Here is a 23,549-nt window from a genome sequence, read left to right on the forward strand (position 1 = left end):
GATTCAAATGTGGAGTGCACCACTTTGATGCAATCAAGCACCACCACTGGAATTCGTATCTCTATCTTGTACATGTCCTTGTTTAACCTACGCCTCTGTGCTGGGCATTGGCCGGTAGTGCCTTCAAGAATAGACTGCACCGAAGGGTCACCTTTCTTTTTCTCCTTCAGATTCTTTACTTCACGGACTTCAGCCACTGATGCCTCATGTTTTTGCTTCAATACGTTGGCAATAGGCCCTGTATGACTTTGCAACACTTTTGAGAGCCTTTTTAGTAATTGACACCTTCGTGGCATTGTCCCCCCCCCCCCCCTACCCCCCCTCCATACCCTTAAAGTATGCCATTTTTTTCATTATTCTCCACGATCGCTTGCGGCTCGTCTTAAATTTTCTTGCCAACAATTTATTATGCTCGATGCTTGTCTAGTTTATAAAAAGTTATTTGTGTTAAGCCCAGTGTGAGATGCATTATACCTCTGCCACTGTTTCAGCTATGGCGGACCATATACCGATTACATGCAACTCACAGCATGCAACAACCCTGCGGCGCTTCTCACGGTATGTTTTAGTAGCCAATACAATATCCCACTAAGCGGAAAATGCACGCGTTCTGATGAATTTCATGGCAAAACATCGATCCAGCTGGTTAGGAGCAGCTTTGGGGCAATTTTGTGCTTTGGAGCATGATGAAGCAGGGAAAGCAGAACGGAGCAAATGGAGCAGCACTTCCACCCTTGAAAATGTCGATTAAAAAGCGATCGCAGAAAAAAAAAAAAAAACGAACGTAAAACACCGACCAAAAGGCGACGGTACATATGCCCATAAGCAGATAAGGAGCCAAGTTGTAAGCGATCAAAAATGGCGATCGCGTCTTCGGCCAGCGATTTACGCAATCTATGGGGGAAAGCGGTGGTTTTGGCTTGGTCGATACTTTGCCCAAGAGGAGGTGGGCGATGACTTGGACATTAGGTTGTATACTTCGCGCACTAAGCGGACTTTAAATTCCGGTTCAAAATCGAAAACTGCTGCGCATTTCCCGATGCCTGAAACAAAATTCACACGTGCGCCCTCAGAAGCCGTAACGGATGCACCTGCTACATTATTTGACGACGGGAGCGCGAGTCCATCGACGAGGCAGCATTAACAACCTCGCGCATCTTGAATGGCCTAACAGAATAGTGGCGACTTGGAAGAGCCGCACAAAATACACCAGCACATGCATTAAAAGCATGCGGCGCTCAAAACACCGCTGGAGTGGGAAAATAGGGCGCAATGCCTGGCTGCTCTCCCGCTTTAAATGAAGCCTTGCAAAAGATTAGAGCGACGACTTTAGCAGTAGATATGGCATTAATATGTCTCCATCGAACTCACGAGTGGCACGGACGACACAGATCGGACCACGGTAGTGTCGCAGACAAGCAGTCAACATGGCTTTTCCTTTGCTGCGTCTCCCCGACTAGATTGGATTGGCCACCGGCGAGACTGCAGATAGTCGACGCGGATATTTTTCGCCCAATTCGGTGGAAACTTTTTCCGGCTATTCGGGGAATTTCGGCTCGGCGTTTTTAACAAATTTCGTGCTTACGGCGCAGTTTTGCACAGAAATATGCAACTGCATCAAGTTGGCGCAGCTGCTGCACTCCTACCCGAGTGCAAAACAGCTCATCTCTAGTTAAAGGGCTATCCTTTTTCAAAGCTCTCCGATACAGTTTATTATCCTTCAGTCCAGTACGCCTGAAGTCGTTGTTAGACAGTAGTAGTGCTACCTTTGCATCAAGTGGTACAACATTGCAGCCCTTGTGTCATGGCGATCCGTATTTGCGTCTTAGCAAATATGACGCGCAATAGCATTACATGCAATGCAACAAAGGCACATGACATTACCGATTTAAAAATTACATTCGTGCAGCTGAAACGACAGTTATTTGACTGCTTACACTCCGTACTGCACCCAGCTGTCAATGGAGGATACAGGGAAATGGGAGTCTGTGCACCGATTTAAAAATTCTCGCATTATTCAACTCATCTGACATCACAGGTGGAGCATGGGTCTCTAGAGGTTATGCCTTCCACTGCAGTGAAGAAGTGTGGGTTTTACCTGCGCATCGCGAGCCCATTTATCACTGCTCAGACACACTGCTAACCACGATATATTGTTGAATTTGTGCAGGCTTCATACACTGTTCTACTCAATTTATGCAAGCTGACCCAGACAAGGTAAGAATATGTTAGGATTTACCTAAACTACCAGTCATTACTCTTACAACAGTTAGATGGTGCTAAAACATTTTTTCTTCCTTTTAGAACGTTTGCAAGACTCCTACAGTCAGCTTTCCTGCTGAGCAAGGACACTTATGGCGGCCCGGCCCGGTTCGTCGTAGGGGCAGATGTGTCCAGCGCGGGCACAATGCTGCCGAGTATTCCTTTGGAGCCTGGGGAGGGTGAATGGTTGCTGGGAAGCAGTGGCTTGGCAGAGCTGCTTTTAATCCAGACAGCAGCATGAGGCAGAGGTAGGGAACGGGTGTAGCATTATCATAATAGAGGCCTCCCGCACTAGCAATTTTCGCCCCCAAAACAAGTTTGGGAGCCGCGGTGAACGGATTTGCTCGTACAGAGGCTGACTTCGTGTTTAAAAAAAAAAAGACTATTCCAGTAGGCAGAAACTAGCTGGCTCTTTAAATGAATCCTGACAACATACTCGAATATTTTTTTTTTTTTTCATGCTCCACCTGAGGTGGGACAGCCTGTTAGAATATGTCTGAAGACTACAGAAATGTAGCAGCAAATCTTTGTTAGCAGCGTCTGTGAATGTTCTCCTTACGTGCAAAGCAGTAAAAAGATTGGTGGAATTGGTGATATGCTTCTAACGGGGCGGATAACTGATTTTTAAAACCTATACTCCTTCAGTACGCTGAAAATCTACATAAACTGACCAATCCATTACCAGTGGTGTCAGAAGCATCGAATAGTAATCAATAAAATACTAAAATCCACAAAGTAAGAACGTAAAGGAAAGGAGACCCAGTCTCTCTAGCACTGTTCACAGCTTACTTTATCCCATCACTTGCTTGCAGCACTGGGGAAGTTAGGAGCCGTATTCAGCCAATCACGAGGAATCATTACGCAAACTCCTCCGCGCCGCGGCTTACGCAGATGTAGTTTTTATGAAAGAGTTAACAGATCCCGTCTATGTACAACCCCCCCCCCCCCCCCCCCCCAAGAAAAAAAAAAAAGCGTTCTAAAGTTTTAGAACAGGCTTTAGAGTAACGTTATACTGTTCATCACTCCTTGGTTTTAGTTGTAGGCAAATAAAGGCGCGGCCTGGCAATCCGGTTTTCCGAACAGAAAACATTTTATCACCGAACCGATTTTTTTCTTCAGGCCTGGGAGAAGCAAAATCACAGTTCGAAATAAAAAATAAAAGCAATTTAAGGCTCATGAATTTACTGTAGATGAGATGAGGCCAAATGATCGCCGGATGCACAATTTATGACCAATGAACAAACAAAAAAACCCAGTAACAACGATCAGGGAGGTAAAGCGCGGCGAGGAGGAACTACACTCGCGTAGCGCCATAATTGTGGTCCAAATATTTTTGGTTTAATCGCGGAAACAACTCTAAAAAGTAGACATTTTATTTTCTTACTATTGTAAAATTTAAATGATATAAGGGCTGATAAACGCCTAGTAAAGAGCAGAAACATTACACTGCCAACCAAGATCCGTATAACTCGTGCTATGGTCTTTCCAGTTGCGATGTATGGATGCGAGAGTTGGACTGTGAAGAAGGCTGACCGCCGAAGAATTGACGCGTTTGAATTGTGGTGCTGGCGAAGACTCTTGAGAGTTCCTTGGACGGCCAGAAGATGAAATCAGTCGATATTGTCGACCATAAACCCTGACTGCTCATTGGAGGGTCAAATTCTAAAGTTAAAGCTCAGCTACTTTGGTCATCTGATGAGAAGAGAGGAGTCGCTGGAGAAAGATATGATGTTGAGAAAGGTTGAGGGTCGCCGGAGAAGGGGTAGGCAGCGAACGCGATGGTTAGATGGCATCCTCGAGGCGCTGCAGATGAAGTTATGTGATGTTAGGAAGATAGTGAGAGACCGGAAAGCGTGGCGTGACATGGTCCATAGGGTCACGAAGAGTCGGACACGACTGAACTGAACTGCTTGGCATGGCAGTGCCTTTGACACCTCAAGCTTGCAACGTACGTGAATTGTGAGACTTGTATGCATTTCCGAAAGCGTTTCTGGGCGAGCAGGAACGTCTGCTACAATGTGATCGGCACGGCTATATGAGTAGTCGTGCTTTTTGCTCAGCGGGGCCCTTACCTACAGAAGGTGGCTTAAGGACACGCCCTTTAATTTCTTGTTTTTGAGCAATCACGATTGCGTGCATTTAACGCACGTATGGTACGCGGCAAACAAAAGCAGAGAACAAGCCGTCATATGTGTCATAGCAGAAAGTACACTCCCATGTCAATCGACCGTGTAGCAGCATATCATCTCTATCACACTAGCAGATTTAATGTCATTCGAATTGAATATAATTCGGTTTCTTTCGGTGCTACACAGAAAAGGCCCGTTCACACTTGCGACTCGCAGCGGTCGCGCAACCGTTTTGGTCGAAAAGCGACAGTCGCAAATGGTCGCATCGGTCGAAAAGCGATTGCCGCGGGCCGTTCGGGCACTGCTCGATTTCCAGTCGCGCGACTGCTGCGCGACTTTACTCTATGTGGTGAACAGTCAAGGTAGACACGATGTGGAAAGCAAGTCGCATTCGCATGTGTGAACATCGGTTGCTCTCTGGTCGCATGCGACTGCTTCGTGAGTCGCAAGTGTGAATAGACCTTAATATATGTCATTCGCAAACGGTGACAATTACGAACAGCTATAAAAGAATTACTGCACTTAAGGAACATCAGTGCGCATAAAAGGCGTTTGAAATCACTATGTAGCATTTTAAGGCTGATTAAAACATTTCTGTTAGATAACACAAGCGAAAAACGTTACTTCTGGCAGTGCTGTAGCACTTTAGCCATAAAAATCCAAGCCAAGTATCGAGTCACCCACATATTCGATAAATGTAAACAAACAATACGGCTGAACACAGCGGAGCGCGTATAGACAGTGCAGAGAAGTACGGAGACATGCAGAAGATGCAATTGACCTCCAAGCTGTTAAGCACTCAGTCACAACTTTAAACATTCCCGAGATAATTGCACGGGGAGAAGCGGCCACCAAGGAACACAGAACGTAAAATGATCGTGAGTCGCTGGCATGATTGCACCATTGCTGTGACCGAGAGTAATTGCATTCCACGAGAGCCTGCAGCGCAAATAATTTTGCACCTAAATTAACAGTTTTGAAAACAAAACTCTAGAAATATGTTTAACTTTCACTGTGTGCATAATATTCTGTTGCGTTGCTTGTTTCAGCTGCGTATCTGGCGTCGAGAGTACACATTCGGTCCACGATCGAATGCGAATGAAGAATATCGTACGAACCTAGTGACATGAAATTTTCTCGTGTAGCAGGTGAATAATGACATTCGAATGATTAAATTTGTTCGTGCGACAGGGGTATTACTTAGACCCCATGACTTCATTCAGTTTTCCCGCAGACTGCCATTCAATGATGCCTCGCTCCGTTGATATTGTTGCTTATTACGACGGTGTGTGTGCAGCACAGAGTTGGGCGAGATTGCAGCAGACTATCAAATTCGCGCTACAGAAGAAAGGTACTGCTTCGTACATGCCCCCGCGGGGTGCATATTGTCCTCGACCCTTCTCGGGGTGCCATTGGCGCACCCAGAGCGCGGTGATTGAGGATGCTATGTGAAGCGAGGTGGCCCGCTCTGAAACGCGCCGCCATGCTGAACACGTAATTTCAGCAAGCGCAAGTGTCGCGAACTCTGGAAATAGCGTATGGAATTCTAGCTTACGTTAAGCTTCGACTTGAAACAGAGTTTCACGAATGCGATATTTAACGCATGTCATCCCATATGTTTTACGGCCAATTTATTCTTAGACCCCGCAGCGACAGACCGCAGCCTGTGCACTCGCCGTAGCTTTGGTAGTACTGCAAGGAACTAATGAGATAGAGTATAGAGGAAGTATTCAGAGAAATAAATTAGGGTTGATGGACCTGCAGTTCGCTAACGACAATGACTTGGTTAATTTAAATAAATGAGAAAATGAATTACAAAGAATGGTTGATGGTCTAGGCAGGCTAAGCAGAACGGTGGTCCTAAAATCGATATGCAGAAGACTAAGGTAATGTTAAGCAAGGAACAGCAGTTTATGATAGGTATGTCTCTATAGTGACCACAGATCTGGAAGGAAAATAACTAGGGCAACAAGACTGGAATGGAGCGCATTTGGCAAGTGCTCGCAGATCACGTCTAGCAGCTTACCAGTATCCCTCAAGAGGGAAGTAGAAAGTATCTTTCCTCTCACCTATGGGGCACAAAGTTAGAGGCTGACAAAATGAAGAAAAGGGTTCCACTTAAATTCAGGACAATGCAGAGAGCTCCGAGAGACAGGAAGAGTGCAGAATGGGTCAGAGAACAAATGAGTTAGTGCTATTCCAGTCGAAATAAGGGCATGGGCATGTAATGTGAAGCCAAGATAACCAATGGCCACTAAGAGTAACTGACTGCATTCCAATGGAGGCAAGCGTTTCATGGGGTGGCAGGAAGTTTGTGGGGATTACGCGGATTACTGGAGGGATATACGAGAGGCCTTTGTCCTGGAGCATGTGTAGTCAGGCATAAGATATGATCGTGACCAAACGTTTTAAATATGGCTTTAAATTTAACATTCAGGTTTGAAGAGGAAAGTTCCGGAGTGTCACGAAAACGGTTCGATCCGAGTGGTTTCGAGTGCAGTACTTTTATTGAACAAATGAAAGCCCGCGAAGTTTAAAAACCACATGGCAGCGTGCTCTATGTGGCCAAATTCACTGGACTACAGAGCTGTTGTATGTGGCACTGCTAGATTTCCACCTTCTCCACTGCACTCTTTTTGGAGCTTTGCGTTGCAGCTGGCATCAGCGACTGCTGACGGTACGGTTTTCAGGCACGTCAGCTGCAGCTGCTATCTCAGAACCAGCAGCAAAGCAAAGCTCTGCTGGAAGCACAGAAGGCGTGAACCTGGTAGTGCTGGAAGTCGCGTACAACAGCTCTGTAATCCAATGCATTTGAACATGTGGGGAACACTGTCACTAGGTATTTTTAAACACCGCTTTTTATTTTGTCAAATAAAACATGTGAAGGCTGCCCTGTCACGACCACCTCAGTGCAATCATTTTCATGGTGCTCAACAACTGTCCTATTTACACCTATTTTAAAGTCAAATTTATGAAGGTAATTAGCGATTGTAGACTAAATATACAAGTGGATAAAAAGAAAAAATGCCTCAAGTCAAGAGTTTGATGAAAACATGTCTTGTTGGGATGGAATAAGAGGAAATATAAATGGCACCAACCAAAAAAATGATGCATTGACACTTTTGGCTTCCACATGAAAGGGCTCCTGTGCAGAAGACGAAACATCATTTCATCGTTTTTTTTGTCAGTGCAGTTTCTTTGCCAAGGAAAATACTCATCTACACCTCAAAAAGCTATCAGCATTCGATTGATTTCAATTCGGAAGAATGCTTAGCTTTTTTTAAGGTCACTGTCTATCTTATCTAAGTCACCCTGTATACTTTATGCGCTGGATAATAAGGGTCTGAAAATTGCCCTTTTGGTGAAGATTTCGTACACCGGCATATAATGCTACGTGTTCAGACCACTTCTCAGCCACCTATGTAATGCTTCTGTGGTCTTGCATAAATCTGCAACCAACTACACTCTGTGCAGCACTTCGTTTTTTCTTCTCTCACAATCACATTCTCAGCTATGTCATTTAGAAGGGATGTAATTTAGTGCCCAACCCATAGAGAAAATGAGCCTTGGACCAGTTCGTTAAGCTAAGCCTCTAATAATAGGGCAATTCTCAACTATTCCACCCTGCAATGCTGTCATACACAGTGGAATAAAGGATGCAAATCAAACATAACAAAGCAAAAACTGCCAGACAAACATAGCTTCCTGCTCAACAGCTCCAATTCAACATGGTGACCATTTGGGTTAGTTGGTGCAAATCTTAACATATTGAACCAGCAAAAGACAAAAACACAAGAAAAAGAAGAAAACGCACTGTCCCGTGTACTTCTTTTCTTGTGTCTTTCGCTGGTTCAATATGTTAGCTCCACTTCCTTAAGCAGCAAGAGTCAAAAACTGACCCGAAGAACTAGGGTGAGCGAGCACCTGGATTGCCACCACCTGACACAAGCAGGACTTTGCATAACACAAGACTGAGCAGTTAGGTACAATCTACATGCAATTCTCACTTTATAAAAGAGACTGAGTGAAGTGAATTCCCGGCCACCAACAACTGGTCGATTGCTTTCATGTGAAACACCACTACGATCTGAAGCGCCACCTAAAGCAGGATAGTGCATCAAGTGCTTCTGAAAACACAAAGTGTTGCTCACTTTGCATGTCACTGAGTCAGCTTGCATGAATAACTGTGCAAAGCAACATGAGAACCGATACCCCAGTGCAAGCTCTCAGGGTTCCATCTCTTTCCAAGCGGTGAGGCAACAGTAGCTGATGAGGTGGCTCCTTGGTGTCAAACTGGACTTCACAATAAATGGTATGGTGGCACCAGATGCTGATAAATATTGCCATGAAAAGTCTCACTAGTGTAGAAAAAAAAATTGGTAAAGGTCCCAAATAGTAGTCTACTGTGCTAAAAATTCAACTTTACTTTTACTGTTCCTGTAAACCATAAAAATTACTTTTCAAACCAACAACACCAGAACAAAAAATGTGCTGCTTGTGAAATTCATATCTAAGGCACACATACCAAAGTTAATTGTTTCACATTATGTTTAACCCTCATCAATGATGGGTAATAGAAGGCATCTTGGAGTGTGCAGCACACACATTCAAAGTTGTCACAAATTTCTCTGGTTCAAGAAGCTGTGGCCATAAAAGTACAACAATCTAGTCTCTCTAGTCTGATCCAACTCCTCTAATCAATGCTAACCATCAGACCAAATTATAAGCTCAAGAACATTGATGCCTCTGACTTGTTTGCAGCAGTCAAATACCAAATGTTTTTTTGTTACTGTTTGTCCCCAACACCATGTAAACAACATCTGCACATAATAAACTGCTGCTGTTTTTTATTTTTATTGTAAGCTGTATCATCCTACATCATAGTTTTCCATTCTTTTGGAATTACTCGAGCAACCCTCGATGTTAACGCTGCTAAACCAGTATTAGTTTTCCTTGTGGTTTACAGTTTATAAAATTTGATGTTCCAAAGAGGGTTTATATGAGTGGCTCTAGAAATTTTGATGACCAGGGGTTCATTGAAGGAGTAGGCGCAAAGCTCATTTGTGTGTTCTGTTAGAATGATGCACATCATACTACAGCACGAATTGCACGCAAAAGCAGGACATATCTATTTTTCCTTTCATGCGGTTCAGGCTTCAACCGTGGGATAATGCCAGTGACATCAGAGACGAGCTGAGATTGCGTGAGGCACTCAAAAACTGTAGTATGATCACTGCTATGTTCATTTTACTTAGAATACACTCTTATGCAAGCCTACCAAAAGGCTGAAGTCACAAAAAAATTGGTACAGCTAAGTTTAGTGGCTTGGCGCATCATTCAGTGTGAGCTGACAAGAGAGCCCCCACTAACTGCCCTGCTGCCTTTCCAGGCAGTGGGGAGAGACCTGTAGTCATAGTGCTGGCGGCCTGCTTCAAAGAGGACTCTTCAGTAACGCTCTGCCCTGAGGCATCTTGGAGGGAGACAGGTGCCCTGGCTCTTCCAATGTGGAGTGAAAAGCAGTAAATGCCCATAGCGCAGCCTCCAGCTCACCTTAGCCAGGCCGCACAGTTTGTTTTAAACTGCTCCCGTGCCACCCGTCAAAAAGATACAAGAGTCTACATGTGCCTTGAGTGGTGGTGCACTCCTACTCTAGCAAGTCTGGGACAGGCTCCAACCTGACTTGTCCCAGGAGAACCCCCTAAACAATGAAATGCAGCTTCACACTGCAAGACTGAACAAGCAACAATAATTTCTCTCTTCTTTCAGAACTCACGCGACCTCAACCCCTCTGCAATGCCATAGCCACATTCGGAAGTTGAAACCAGCACTGCATAAAAAAAAAAAAAATCAGTTAAATTCAGTTATAAATGATTAAGTTGGCATAGGTGACTTTTACATTGTGACTCACTTAACATAATTTAATTGAAAGCACGAAAACATGCATGCAGAGAGAGACAGAGAGAGAAAGCTATTAATGAAAAAAAAAAAAAAAAGATGATTTAGCCGGTGTTTAGAATTCACTGACATGCTACTCTGCGTAGGAAAAGGGCCTGGGAGAGAAAGACTGAATGAGAGATACAGAGAATAAAATAATAAATAAAAGTACGGGGAGATAGGATGCAGCCATTAAATATGCAGTAAGGTGCATCGTTGAGTAATGTCTGTCAAAAGGGCTTACAAATTTTAGTGTCTCTACTCCTTCAATTTGCACCTTTTGTTTAGTCTCCATAGCAGCCACCGCTGCTGGGATAAAACCCACATCCTTGAGATATGCACCTAAAGAGACAGTCTACTGCCCGAGATGAGTATAAAAATCATTGGCACATTTCAGTAGTGCTCACCACTTGGTGGCAGTAACGAGGGCAGTGCGGTTTAGGCGAGGGCACTTGCCAGCTTCAGGACTCAGCTTTACTACCAAACTCATTTTCGAACTAAAATGCTGCTTTTCCACAAACAATGGGAGTTTGGTCTGGGAACGAGGCATATTGGTTGCTTCTGCATTCTACTGCTATTTTTGTCTACTATTCATATTGATTTACTTGTTCTCGTTACTTTTTGCTATTTTCAGGCTCCTAGCCACGAGGGATGAAATTTTCTCAATATGGCCTGCATAGCAATAAGAGATTGAATCCCCTGCATTACGAAGGAAATTGTTGGTATCTGTGGCAGATATCACTGGGCATATTTAGTTTACTTCATTAAATTTGAATACTCATTTGTTGTTTTAACAAGATCCGTGCATCTTATTTAATGTCATGCTCAGCGCGTGACCTAGACAGCGCTGAAGTCGTGTCCGTGGAGTTGCATACAGTTACCATACCAACCATACATCTTATCCACAATTTCAGGGTTTGCTGACGCTCTGGTTGGTTGGGGGCTTTATAACGTCCCAAAGTGACTCGGGCTATGAGAGACGCCGTAGTGGAGGACTCCAGATATTTTGACCACCTGGGGTTCTTGAACGTATACTAACATCACACAGCACACCGGTACTTTGCTTTTTGCCTCCACTGAAAAGCGGCCGCCAAGGCCAGAATTCGATCCCGCATCCTTGGGCACAGTAGTTGAGCGCCCTAACCACTACGCCACCCCGGTGGGGCCTACAGCTTTGAGGAATGAGAGTACCATATCGAAAAAGGTTTTAAATTCTCAGCTCCTCAGCCAAGTATTCATTAATTTTTGCATTGAGCTTTCAAAAGGCAAAAGAAAAATGTTAAAAACAACAGTAGACTGTCCCTTAAGCACCCTAACCATGAGCCCCACAGTGTATAGTTTCTCCTGCTACCTTTCTTTTACTCCCCATCAGTTTTTTCCTGATAACAAAGTCCTTAAAATTCCAAACAGCATCATGAAATGGCTGCACAATTATATTAAAGTACCATTCCAATCATTAGAAACATAATTTTATTATTTATTGTAAAAGAATGATTCCTTTTAATGTTTACACATTATTTTGAAAACTGAGTGAAATCATCAGTGTGGTCTGTGCAGGTGGATTACACATAACAAAGTAGACAATGTGTGTGACAGAGTTTAATAATTAGATGATTAACTAAACAGAATTCGCCATTTTTCATTTTATTTTGGGGGCAAGATTATAACTAGATATTGAAGCCAAGCTCAGTTTATAAATTTTCTTAATAAGCAGTGTGGTTTGAAATATCGAACATCAAAAATGGGCATTTGAAAGGTTGCAGAGTTCACTTTCCTTCATGTGCAAAGATGGCATAATATTGTTGCCAAAATCCTATTAACTGTTCACACATCTTAAAATGCACAAAGGGCATCCTGTTTGCGGTATCAGAAATGAGAGTCCATTTTAAAGATGTGCAACATAGGATAGACAACTGAAAAACCTTTTAAATGCATATTTTTAACATTCAATATTCCTAAAAAGTTTCAAACTTTTAGTTCACTAATAATCTAACCATTGGGCTTTATCCAGTACGTAATGTCTGCCTTGCAGTACATTTCACCCTTACAGACTGCACTAATGTATCTCAGTTTTTAAAATAAACAAGTTCAAAAACTACCCCAGTATACAAATCAACATGCACAGCTTGAATGACATAACACCAATGATTATAGTTCTTAAGCAACCATCATAGACTGTCATATTCATTTTGTTCTCTGCACACCTCTTCATTGCACACTTGTAGTTTAACAGCCAAATTTTTCAAGGGCTACTTTCAGTTTCAAAATATATGAGGTGTGACACAAAAGAAACGAGACTAAGTGTGTAGCTTCAAAAAAACAGGAATTGTAATAATTGAGTGGGCTCTCAGTGGTCAGACTGTTAAACAACACTACTACATTGAAGTACTAAAAAGACTTCCTAAAAAAACATTAGCTATGTCAAGCAGTTTTTGACCAGCAAGAACATTACTGTGATGGAGCAATCCTCCTTATTCCCCTGATTTGGCTCCATGCGAATTTTTTATTTCCTAAAGTTATATCTTGCTTTAAATGAACCCATTTTACCTCAGTTGAAAAGGTTCAGGCAAAAACTGAGAATCTCCCGAAGGGCCTTCCAAAAACCTTGTTCCAGAACTTACCAGCAGTGGCAGCACCGAATGCAGAAGTGTATGAATGAATGCTGAAGGTGATAATGTCACAGAGAACAGATTATGTAAATACAATAATATATTGGACCAGTCTTGTTTTTTTTGTGTCACACCTCATATTTCAAAAGCAGTCTTGAATAGTTTCACATCCTGCCAAGTCGCACTTAAAAGATTCTCGAACACTAGGGCACCATTTGATTGCCTTGTTTGTTCCTCAATTCACTAATTCTGCAACAAACCTCTTTTAAAACACAAGCATAATGCAGACGTAAATCAAGTGAACGCAACCCATGCTCACTCGACACAAGTGACACATGCTGTCGCTCTGCAGAGCCTTTCCATGTGGCACTTTAACAGTGACCTCACTGGACACCTTGCCATGCTAACTACCACATCACCTGCTTTGAATAATACTCATCCTCAGAGTATTGAGCTCTTCTAAACCACACAACTCCACATTAATTCCCAAACAAGCTTCTAGCAATGACTACAGACATGCAGCTTCATGACCTGTTACCCATAGTAACAATCAAGGTCGCACATTTGTGAAACATACGCACAATTCTTCAGTATGTAAATTTCCAAGCAATGTGCAGGCTGTCATGAATGGACACTATTGACTGCCTATGTTGATACATGAGCCTGTTTGCTAGCTAGCACCCTCGCCATGAATGTGCCCATCACCGCCATGATCAACAAACAGCACAAAGCTAAGGTCACTGCAGGGGTGGATGTATGGGCAAACTCTTGGTGAAGGTTATATTTTTACAGCAAAACTCTTGACCCATCCTTTGTAAAAAACAGGGCAATGGGGCATCATATCTTAACCATAGACATTAACCATAGACAATGTGCTTGCGGGGCCAGCCAGCCACCTAATCAAATCCATCTCAGCATAACACTCAACACTGCTTAATACACTGGAACTCTGCCAATCAGCACATGTCACTGCAAATTCATCCCTGCAAATATCTCATCCTATGCCATGTGGCAAGTCTCCAAATAATATGAGTATAGACACAGAATACTAACCCAAACTGTTGCACAACAGATACCAGAGTGCAAAAATGATCTAAACCAACCAAACGAAATATAATGCATATTTTCACATTGCAAAAGCTTATTTAGGAGATTCTCACATTAAAGCAGCCTCTGCTATATGAAAATGGCAACCAATTTGCATGAAAACAGCTGCTTACAATTCTACACATCCTTCACCTTATTACATGTGGGCACAGCATTGTTAACTAATAAAATTAAACAAGGCCCAGTGCAATAAAATTTTGAATCTCTGCAGAAGGCATTCTTTTCCGCCTACCCGATACCCTGCAATACTCAAACACCCTTTTGTTTTAAACGGACTGTACAGTGTAGCAGTTCAGTAAGAAAATAGTTTTTTTTTTAAGGAAAAAAAAAAAAACCAACCCTTTTCTTGCCCATATGTATTTCAGATGAAAAATTTTATTTGTGCAGTTACTGCAACAAACATTTTCTCTAAAAGTTATAAGGGACAGTAAAAACATTAATACTCAACTTATCTAGTACATCTCCCATTTTTGCTCCACAGATCATTACTGACTCACAGAATTGTGCACCTAGCAGAAAACTAAGTCCAGGAATAAAACATTTCAAAATAACCTCTCAACGTGTAACTCAGAAAGGGATGCTGACACAGTTTCAAAAGAACAAGGTGCTTCAAGCACTTCCACATTGCTCCAAAAACAAGTTACTCTACAAAAAGCTCTGCTTCAGCTTTATCCTTGAAATGAACATCTAAGAATTCAATTCTAATAACAGCATGGGACAGAGTAACTCCAACCCAAAAACTTGTCTTCACACCCAATTACTATCTCGATCCATTCACCTGCCTTTCCACAGTGACAAAATGCAAGAAAAGAAAGTAGTAGTTTTAAGAAGACCATTTTAGCAGCTGTTTCTGGTGCACCAGGTATTTACAGGAACATTTGTTCTTGCTGTTAATCATTGCCACCAACTAAAGTTGAACCTTGACTCAATAAAGAGGAACACCATAGATAATTTTTGTATATTGAGGCGTTTGTTAAATCAACCTTTGCATACCTTGCTCTTGGGTCTGGGGAATTTACAAAGCAGAATTTCATATGGACTTGAAAAGTCTGGTCCATATCATTGCTTGAATGCCACTAATAATTTCACCATCATAATTTCATCATTCACACATTCATTACTTGCTTGCTTTCTGTGCTTTCAATAAGAATGTAGACATTTTGCCTGGCAGGCATTTTAATCCCATGAGAATACATCAACAGCAACTCAACACCGTAAAATTCAACCACCTTCCTCTGACACCAAGGCACCTTGTCAGCTTTAATAGGCAGTCAGAGAAGGCAGAGTGTTCAACACTGTGCATCTACCATTTTTCTCACACCCTTCCCCAGAACCAAACAGTCAAAAAGCAAGAAATATCATGTAAAAGACATTGTGAAGAAAAGCATACATACATGTATGCGTTTCTCCATCAGTAACACTTCAACAATATGCCCAGTCAACAACACCAGTACAGCATTACCAAGCACATCAATAGATGGGCAATTAATGACACTTCTCAAGGTGGCTGGATTAAAATGTATAGAGAGATTGCTTCATTACAGGTGTTGAAACTCGACTCATACTTTAAGTCATTCAGTCAAAAATACAATCTTTATAATAACTGCCAACTACACAAGCAAGGTCCCATTCACCACTAACAGTTGCCAAGCTTGCATTGTCATTATCCTGGTCGCTCATTGATATGGCTGGCTTACTGCCATCACTACTGTGGGCAATGGCAATGCATGGTGCACTACCATGGCGCACATGCTATGTAAGTCAACAGAGGTAGCTGGTCATTGTGCAACATGAAGGACTGTGCTACTGTCAGATGCACCAGGCTGAGTATGAAGCACACTGACATCAGCACTGCACATACTGCTTCAATGCAACAGATAAGATAGTGAAAGCTCACTTTCCCCTGCAGGGTAGGTTCTTTTCTTTCAGTGATCTGCCAGACCCAGCAGATAGCCCAAACAATGAATGCAGTGCTAATATGCACCAATGCAATTATAACAAAAGAAGGCACAACAAAAATGTCCCAGGCCATCATGGGAAAAATGCTTGGCTAACACCAATGAACACTGCACAAAACTGCCTGTTTATATGAAGCACAAGGCATTTAATGATGCCCTGACCTTCAATAGAGTGCATATATTCTACCCAGTGAGCAGCTACAGCGATTACTAGCTTTCAAAGATAACAACCCTCTAGACTCATTGAAATTTTAAATTGCTTGTAATAACTGCAAGTTAATTAAATGGGTGTCATGTTGGCAGTACACACAAAGACTGAAAAATAAGGTGGTCCCTACTGAGTGTTTTATGCAGTGTGAACACACTTTCGTGTAAATACAGTTTGACTGACATAACAAGCAACCTCAGTAGTGGCACCTTTTATTTTTGTGCATTTTTTTTTTACTTCTGTTACTTTTTTTTTTTTTTTGGCTCCGCCGAGCGACAAGGCAGCGGCGACCCGCTACAAAGGGCATAGCCACCATCACCATCCAGAAGGTTATGCATTTCAGATTTCAGTTCGAAAAATTCTGAGAGAGGTAGTTTGATCAGTGAACGCTGGCCAAGCATTACAATGTGACAGTAACCAATGAACACCATGAAAAGAGAGATCAGCATTAAATGCAAATATAAATTCATGTTAGAATAAATCAATGTTAGACACATGCAAGGAACACCATGTCACACTGGCACACCCAGAATACAAGGATTTAAAAGAAAAAATGGCAGGCTTGAAAATGGTGCAATACAGGGCACTCACCCGCATGACGTCTCAAATAAGCATACTATCAGCTACCATGCAAACGACAAGAGACCACAGCTGAGCAGTTAAATGAGAAGCACAGTGGCAAGAGCTCACTGAATCAAGGCCGTGCACAGCTGTTCACCGCCAACTACTCGTGCGGATCGCGAGCTCACTTAACGCGTTACGTCGTAAAACTTGTACTTGAGGGGCCCCACCTGTCAAGCCGAGTGCACGAGAAAACAAAGCGGACAGAGTTTTGTCCCACGAGGAGGCGGGGCAAGCGAAACTCCAACTCTCGCCACTAACTATGAGAACGCCAATTCAATCGCTACAGCTAGACACCACTTATGGCAGCAGTAGTAGACTGGCTTGGCAGACAACATGGCAGCACTCTCGGACGAGTGCTCGCGTCAGCAGACGACGGTCAGTGACGGAAGCATATGCGAAAGCGTCAAGCCTGCAGATGGCTTCCCGACATAGCGCACTCACCCTGAGGCGATTGTCAACGGAGGGCTAGGGCACGGTTGCCGAGATCCGAGCACGAGCACTGCTCGAAAGCTTTGACGGACAAAACAGGCAGCGCACAACTGGCTAGTCACCATGCACATCAAGCATTTCGCTTGTGGCATCACACCAAAGACACTCGCAAACAGACAGCCCGACTCAGTGTAACTAGGCGGCAGAGGACGAATTCAAAAGCGATCCTCGTCCAACACGACACACGAGGCGACTGCATCAGATCGCACACCTTTTAGAGACGACGGCCACGCAGGAAGAAGTGTAAACGGTCTTCTCTTCCCTTATTTTTCGCCTGACCAGCTCACCGAAGTCTTTCCTTTGCTCACAGCCATCCTGCTGCTACATAACAGCGCACAATACACGTTGCCCAGAGGTTTAGGCCTAGCGCAGCAGAGTGCCCTCCCCCACCGCCTTTCCCCTTCCTCACTTTTTTTTTTTTCAGTCTAGCTGCGAACGACGGAGTTCTGGCAAAAAAATAAAACCAGTAAATATTCTGCTGGACTCACCTAGAACAGTGCAAGCCTCGTGTTTCTCACGGGCGCGGCGCAGCGAGACCACGGCAAAATCTCGCAGTCAAAACTTCTTGAGCACGGGCTACTGTCTGCGCCCGTTGGCAGCGGGGCATTCACTCGACGGGGGCACGGCTCGACGACTCACAACGTGACGCGGAGAAAAGGCACACACCCGGCAGAAAATAAAAAGGGCGCTGGGACGCGCCCCCGGGCTTTGGAGGCTGCCAAGGGGTCCTATCCGTACGATGGACCATCGCCCGGCACTCGGCCCAGGTTCTCATTCGTCAGAGCTCCCAAAAATTCGGCCCCGTGAAAGGACATGGGCCCATTTCCTCTGTCCTAAAATGTCTCCACGTCCTCACTACACACACGATTGCTTGTGCACTAGCGACGTCACGAAGTCCAAAAACACGCCAAGATGCCCCGGAGCGGGGCTACCGGCACAAGCGAGACAAACGACCGAAGGGTGCAATATCCCGAGGTGAAATCGTGAAGGAGGGGGTCTGGGGACGATAGGCCTAGACCCTCCGCTAGAGGCGGCTTTTCTCTCGCGACGGGACGGGCACGCGCGGCACACGCAGGGCAACTTTGCAATTCATGCTGACAAATAGGCGGCACTGCGCCGTCGAGTCACGATCACGGCCAGCAACAGCGCGGGGTCTGCACCGCGCTGGCGCCGCCAGGACCGCAACCCTCGTGCTGTCCCGCAAGCTCTCACCACTGGCTCTGTTTCCGACATGGAAGCCCAGTGCTCGCGAAGCCGCGCCGGCTCGCACACGGAGCTCATCCAGTGACCGCCGCACGGCTGGGCGGGACCCTGTCCCTACTCACCGCGCCGCGGTAAAAAATGCTGGGGCGAGCGGCTGGCCGACGCGATGGGGACAGAAAAAGCCCTCCTTAAGCCTAACGATCGCAGCAGCATTTTTTTCTCGTTTCGTATGGCACACAGGAGAAGCACACGCACAGTGATCAAAAGAGCAAGGATCTACAGAAAAAAAAAATGCAGGGTTACCTCGGATGCCTCGTCGTCGTCACTCTCGGTTAAATCTGCCATAAAATTGGAATGCAGGGAATTCAAGCTTTGCCTCTGGCCCGTCTCGAAATTATCGCTAGTTCCTGTACGTCCTTTACTAACCTCCTGTGGTTCCTCTCTCACGGCATCGCACGCATTTCCATGAACTACATTCTGCATTTTTTTTTACATCCGACTGGGCCACATCAAGTCCTACAACCTTCCAGAGATACGCGACTTTATAATACAGTCTAGGTGTCCACGCAATTTACAGACAATAATTCAAACAATTTACATGCCAGCAAAGGCCGCCATTAAAGCATTGAAGGATTTCCACGCCAAATCCCGGATGTAAACAGTTTCGTACTTTAATTTTTAACATCACCTGTTTTCGTGAGCGCTTAATTTTGAAACAGCCTTGTAGCTGATCAATTTATCGTTTATTTGTAACTGTACTTGTACTGGCTTTTACGTAAACTGTGATACGAAACTGAGCTAACTTGTAGCACTTTCTTGTAGCTTTGCTTTAACCGCTTAAACTTGAGTTGCACGGCGAGTTTCCTTCCCTAAGCATTGCAGCGCATTTGTACTGCCAATGGGCGTCAGTTTGCAATCTTCTCACGCGCCTTGTTTTGTGCACTGCCACAGTTCAAATTCACCGTTTCCTGTGCTGCAGATAACTGAAGGTTTGTACTGCCGGGTAAAAAAGAACTTCCATGGTGTGTGAACCTAACGCTTCAAATCGTGAAGCCGAGCGAACGTGTCTGCCTTTTTCTGTGCGGTTTTTGGTGACGAGTGTAAACGCGAAAAGACTGTCCTCAAGTCAAGGCGCAAAGCAGTGACACCCTCGATAACTCGCACTGGCTGATCATCCGCGATGAATGGGGCGCAACTTGCTGCGGCGCTTTTTTTTGCCGTCGTCGCCATCGAGCCGATCGAGCGCCGAGAAAATCCGCTGTGCGCCGAGAACCGGTCGCGCAGCAGACGACGGAGGCTGGCATGACAAGTGGTGTGGTCGCAAAGGCGATGCTGCCTGTTGCTGATGTTCTCAGCAGCTGTCAAGCGCATGTGACAATGGCGCTGAGAACTGCGCACGGAGGTACAATGAACTTCCAAGGTGCGTGACTTCAAGTGGTAAGAGCTGAGCAAACGTGTCGGTTTTTTGTTTTTTCCCTGTGCGGTTTTTGGCGACGATCGAGTGTAAACGCGAGAAGGCTATCCTGAAGATCGAGGAGCAAAGCAGTCATATCCTCGATAACTCGCTGACTGATCCGATGAACGGGGCGCAACTTGCTTTCGTTGCCATCGAGCACCAAGAAAATCGGCTGTGCGCCGAGGACCGGTCGCAGGCGCAGCAGAATACGAAGTTTGACAGGGCAAAGGCGAGCGCTGCCTGATGCTGATGTTTTGAGCGGATTGTTTTCTGCCCGTGTATTTTCGAAAATCGGAACATCCGCTGCTCACTTCTCCATCGTAAGTTGAATACCGTGCTTTGAAAAATGTACATTCAAATAATATGGAATAGTCAAATGACTGCTGCTACTGAGCTCAGCCGCCTCGATCAGCGCGGCGGTGGGGGCCGGGCTTGCTCCGGCCGTCCCATTCGGAGCGCACCCCCATTGAGGGGTGTCATCGAAGTTCCTTTGCGCGCCGCTGAGCGGCGCTGACGTGCTTGCTAGCTAGCGTTGTGCTAGCGCATGGGTTCCTTCCTCCATGTGCTAGCGCATCGGTGGTCTCTCTCGCAGGGTGGAGGCGGGCAGAGTCGGGTCCGTTTGATTCACCCTGCACGATCTACACTAGTTCATGCAGTGCAGAGCAAGTGCCGTGCAAATAATACACTCGTGCAGCGCCACTTCAGACTTGCAGGCGTAGCGCGACCCTAGCGCCAATAGAAACGAATGCTAAAGTGCAAGAAGTCGTGCAAGCCTTCTGCTACGTTTGCGACGCGCGCGCACTTGTCACGCCTGTCGTTGTTTGCTCTGTGAGCGTGTTCTCTGCGAAGGAAAAGAACATGGACCGGGATCTGCTGCCAACGCTCATAAAAAACAGGTATGGAGCTTCGGGGCGCGTTGCTCTGCGGCGGCGTAGACGTTCGGCGATCGTTGGTTAGCCAGGGTAGAGCACTATAGCCAGGTGACTGCTGTTGTCGCTCAACTCCGCCGATACGATTGTGCCGTCTATGCGAGATATTGATGTTTAAGGAGTCACCGCTAAATAAAACAGGATAGTTAAAATCTGGGTCATAGCTTTGAATAAAACCTGTCGAAGAAGAAAAGGCGACGCACACACGGCGAACGTATATAAAAACGTTGAATAGCAAACATGCCAAGCTATCCAACTACGAACTTGGTTAGTACCAAGCTCATTTACGGGGAAAAAGAAAATAGCGAGAAGCAAACTAGATAAGTAAAATAAGCCCCCCCCCCCCCCAAAAAAAAAAATACTATGCAAGCACGGCGCGTGAAGAAACACATGCATTATAGACCGAGCGAAGCGTTACATGGTGTAGTGTGCATACTCTGAACCGAGTTGTTGGCCGTCTTCTCTAAAGATAGGCGTTAAAAATGTGTTTACGCCGTTGACAACGTCAAACACGCTGCCGTCGCTTGAAACTGATATATTGAAAGGCGAAGTCGCGAGTTGTTGAGAGAGACGCGGGCACGGCGTTTTCTGGGACAAAATGCCTGGGTATTGCGTGCCTCGGTACACGAACCAGTCACGATATGACTGGAATATGTTTCGATTTCCGAAAGAACTACGAAAACGACTTCTGAGGCTGGAAAAATCAAGCGCGACAAGTAGCAACCCACGAACAGTTGGTGTGTGCAGCGTATGCGATTTCTGCATTCGTAAAGTTAGTCATTCATGCGTGTCGTGTTTGCTCGTCTTTCATCCTTTTAGTTCTTAAAAAGATATGCGCGCTCTGCTACCGGCACCTTGTGCAATTTGTTTTTGTGCGCTGAGTACGTGCACGGCGCAGTAGAGTGTAAATTAAGTTCTTAGCTTGTCTTTCGTGCGCTAACATACGGAGCGCGTTCAAACAGTTTCCCGGCGTTTTATTCTTTGCCATTGTTCAGCTCGGACGATGTGCGTGTTTGTGTACGTATGAGATGAGGCGCATGACCAAGCATGACGCATGTAATGTCAGGACTGATCATGACTGATATTGCGGCTGTAAATTGGTAGTCACTGTTACTGTGCAAAAGCCATAGCTGGGTATTGGGTGTGAGCCATGTGATCACGCATTGTCTAGGCGTTCGCTTTTCTTTCCTAACTCGATGATCAGTGAATTATCTGAACATCTGACAAGAGATGTGTGACGAGGGTTTCATGGCTACGTCGCCGCTTAACAACAGAAAATTATTAATGGTGGTGACATGGTTGAACGAAAAAGAAAGGTGTTAAGAACTAATCATTTGTTCACCCCATCTGCATTTTTGCACTAAGTTCAAGAAAGCAAAATGAAATTCAGAATAGCTCTGGAAATAGTTTGCTGAGCAGAAAACGTCCATAAAATACAGTAATATGCAAGATAAAATGAAACATGCAATATGCTCAAGGTAAACAAAAGTATGCCAGAAGTATGGTCTTAAAAAACGCTCATTTGGGCTAGATGGTACATGCCATTTGAGGGACAAAGTAACAGCACAAAATCGAGACAAAACACATGAGACAGACCAGGACCAGCGCTAACTGGTCTGGTCTGGCTGCATTCACCGCGCTTGTCCTGCTTCTGTCTCGGTTTTGCGCTGTTACTTTATGCCAGAAGTAGTTCATAAGTATATAAAACCCTGCCCGACCTGCCTCATACCTGAAGACCACCAATAAGCTATCCGAAACCAGCTTTAACGCTTAAAAATCTGCATACAATGCAAGTAACGCAGCCTCGAGCGAAAAAGCTGCCATATGAATTGCAGTTTCCATGACCCAGGGAACAACCATTCAATACTCCCAGAATAGCACTCAGACACGGCGCACTATACCCCATCGAGGAGTTATTTTACTATCACGGTCATTGCTTTCTGGTCAGAGTTGCAGCAGTCAGTAAATGGGCTAGCTGATGACCGATTCGAAAACAATATTTGAAGGTAAGGTGTGGTATGACAGTTTTTTTTTTTTTTTTTCGTCTCACGACTGCACGGGGTTGAATGAAATTGTTTTTCAGCCGGAAGGAAATCTGTCTTTGCACGTTTTGGTTAAATGCAGGAAACAGACACAACGAACGAGGACAGTACTCGTGTATGTATTTCGCACCAACAAAACGTTCTGCTAAGGTCTTTACGCGGCTGACTTTCTCGGTAGTTTTCTGCTGCAGGAAGTCCAGTCGAAAATTGCGCTTTAAGAACATCGATTACAGAATATTAATTTGAGGCCTCCGCACTGCCGATCAGAAACTTTTGTGTTCTCGCCATATTGTTAAAGCAGCACACGGTTTATCACAACGATCTCTACATGTCGCTGCCCTAAGTCCGTTGGTAGGGTACCTCGATGCGCGTACTCCCCTCGACTGGCTCATGTAAAGGGCCCTTTTTGGGCCTGCACACTGTCATTTTCTAATTAAATGTTTTTCGCCACCGTGGCTGCCAACGGAGCGGAGCAGACGACGCGGTTGTCTCCACCCTGCAACGGCGGCGGGCGGGAAGCGCGCATCGAGGCACCCTGTGCTGACTTTGCTGCCAGCCGGCGATAGGAGCTTGGCCACGTGACCCCTTTCGCCGGTGCT

The 23,549-nt window shown here is 44.9% G+C and overlaps 1 protein-coding gene across 17 annotated transcripts in view; it reads right to left on the reverse strand.

Moving 5' to 3' along the window:
- Nucleotides 1-19,167, reverse strand: part of mask (multiple ankyrin repeats single KH domain) — a 165,565-nt gene extending 146,398 nt beyond the window's left edge. For 12 of the 17 annotated variants that reach the window (XM_084609463.1, XM_084609474.1, XM_084609473.1 and 9 more), the window contains exon 1: nucleotides 18,827-19,167. In XM_084609463.1, the coding sequence (XP_084465589.1) occupies nucleotides 18,827-19,006 (180 nt within the window). In that variant the 5' untranslated portion in view covers nucleotides 19,007-19,167. Of the gene's footprint in view, nucleotides 1-17,272; nucleotides 17,510-17,531; nucleotides 17,694-17,808; nucleotides 18,689-18,826 lie in introns of those variants that run through there. The other 5 variants (XM_084609478.1, XM_084609470.1, XM_084609475.1 and 2 more) reach the window with 5 other exon arrangements.
- Between the last annotated feature and the right edge of the window lie 4,382 nt (nucleotides 19,168-23,549).

The sequence above is a fragment of the Amblyomma maculatum genome, chromosome 7 (assembly GCF_055883805.1).
Source record: "Amblyomma maculatum isolate TAMU_Amacu chromosome 7, ASM5588380v1, whole genome shotgun sequence".
Lineage (NCBI taxonomy): Eukaryota > Metazoa > Arthropoda > Arachnida > Ixodida > Ixodidae > Amblyomma > Amblyomma maculatum.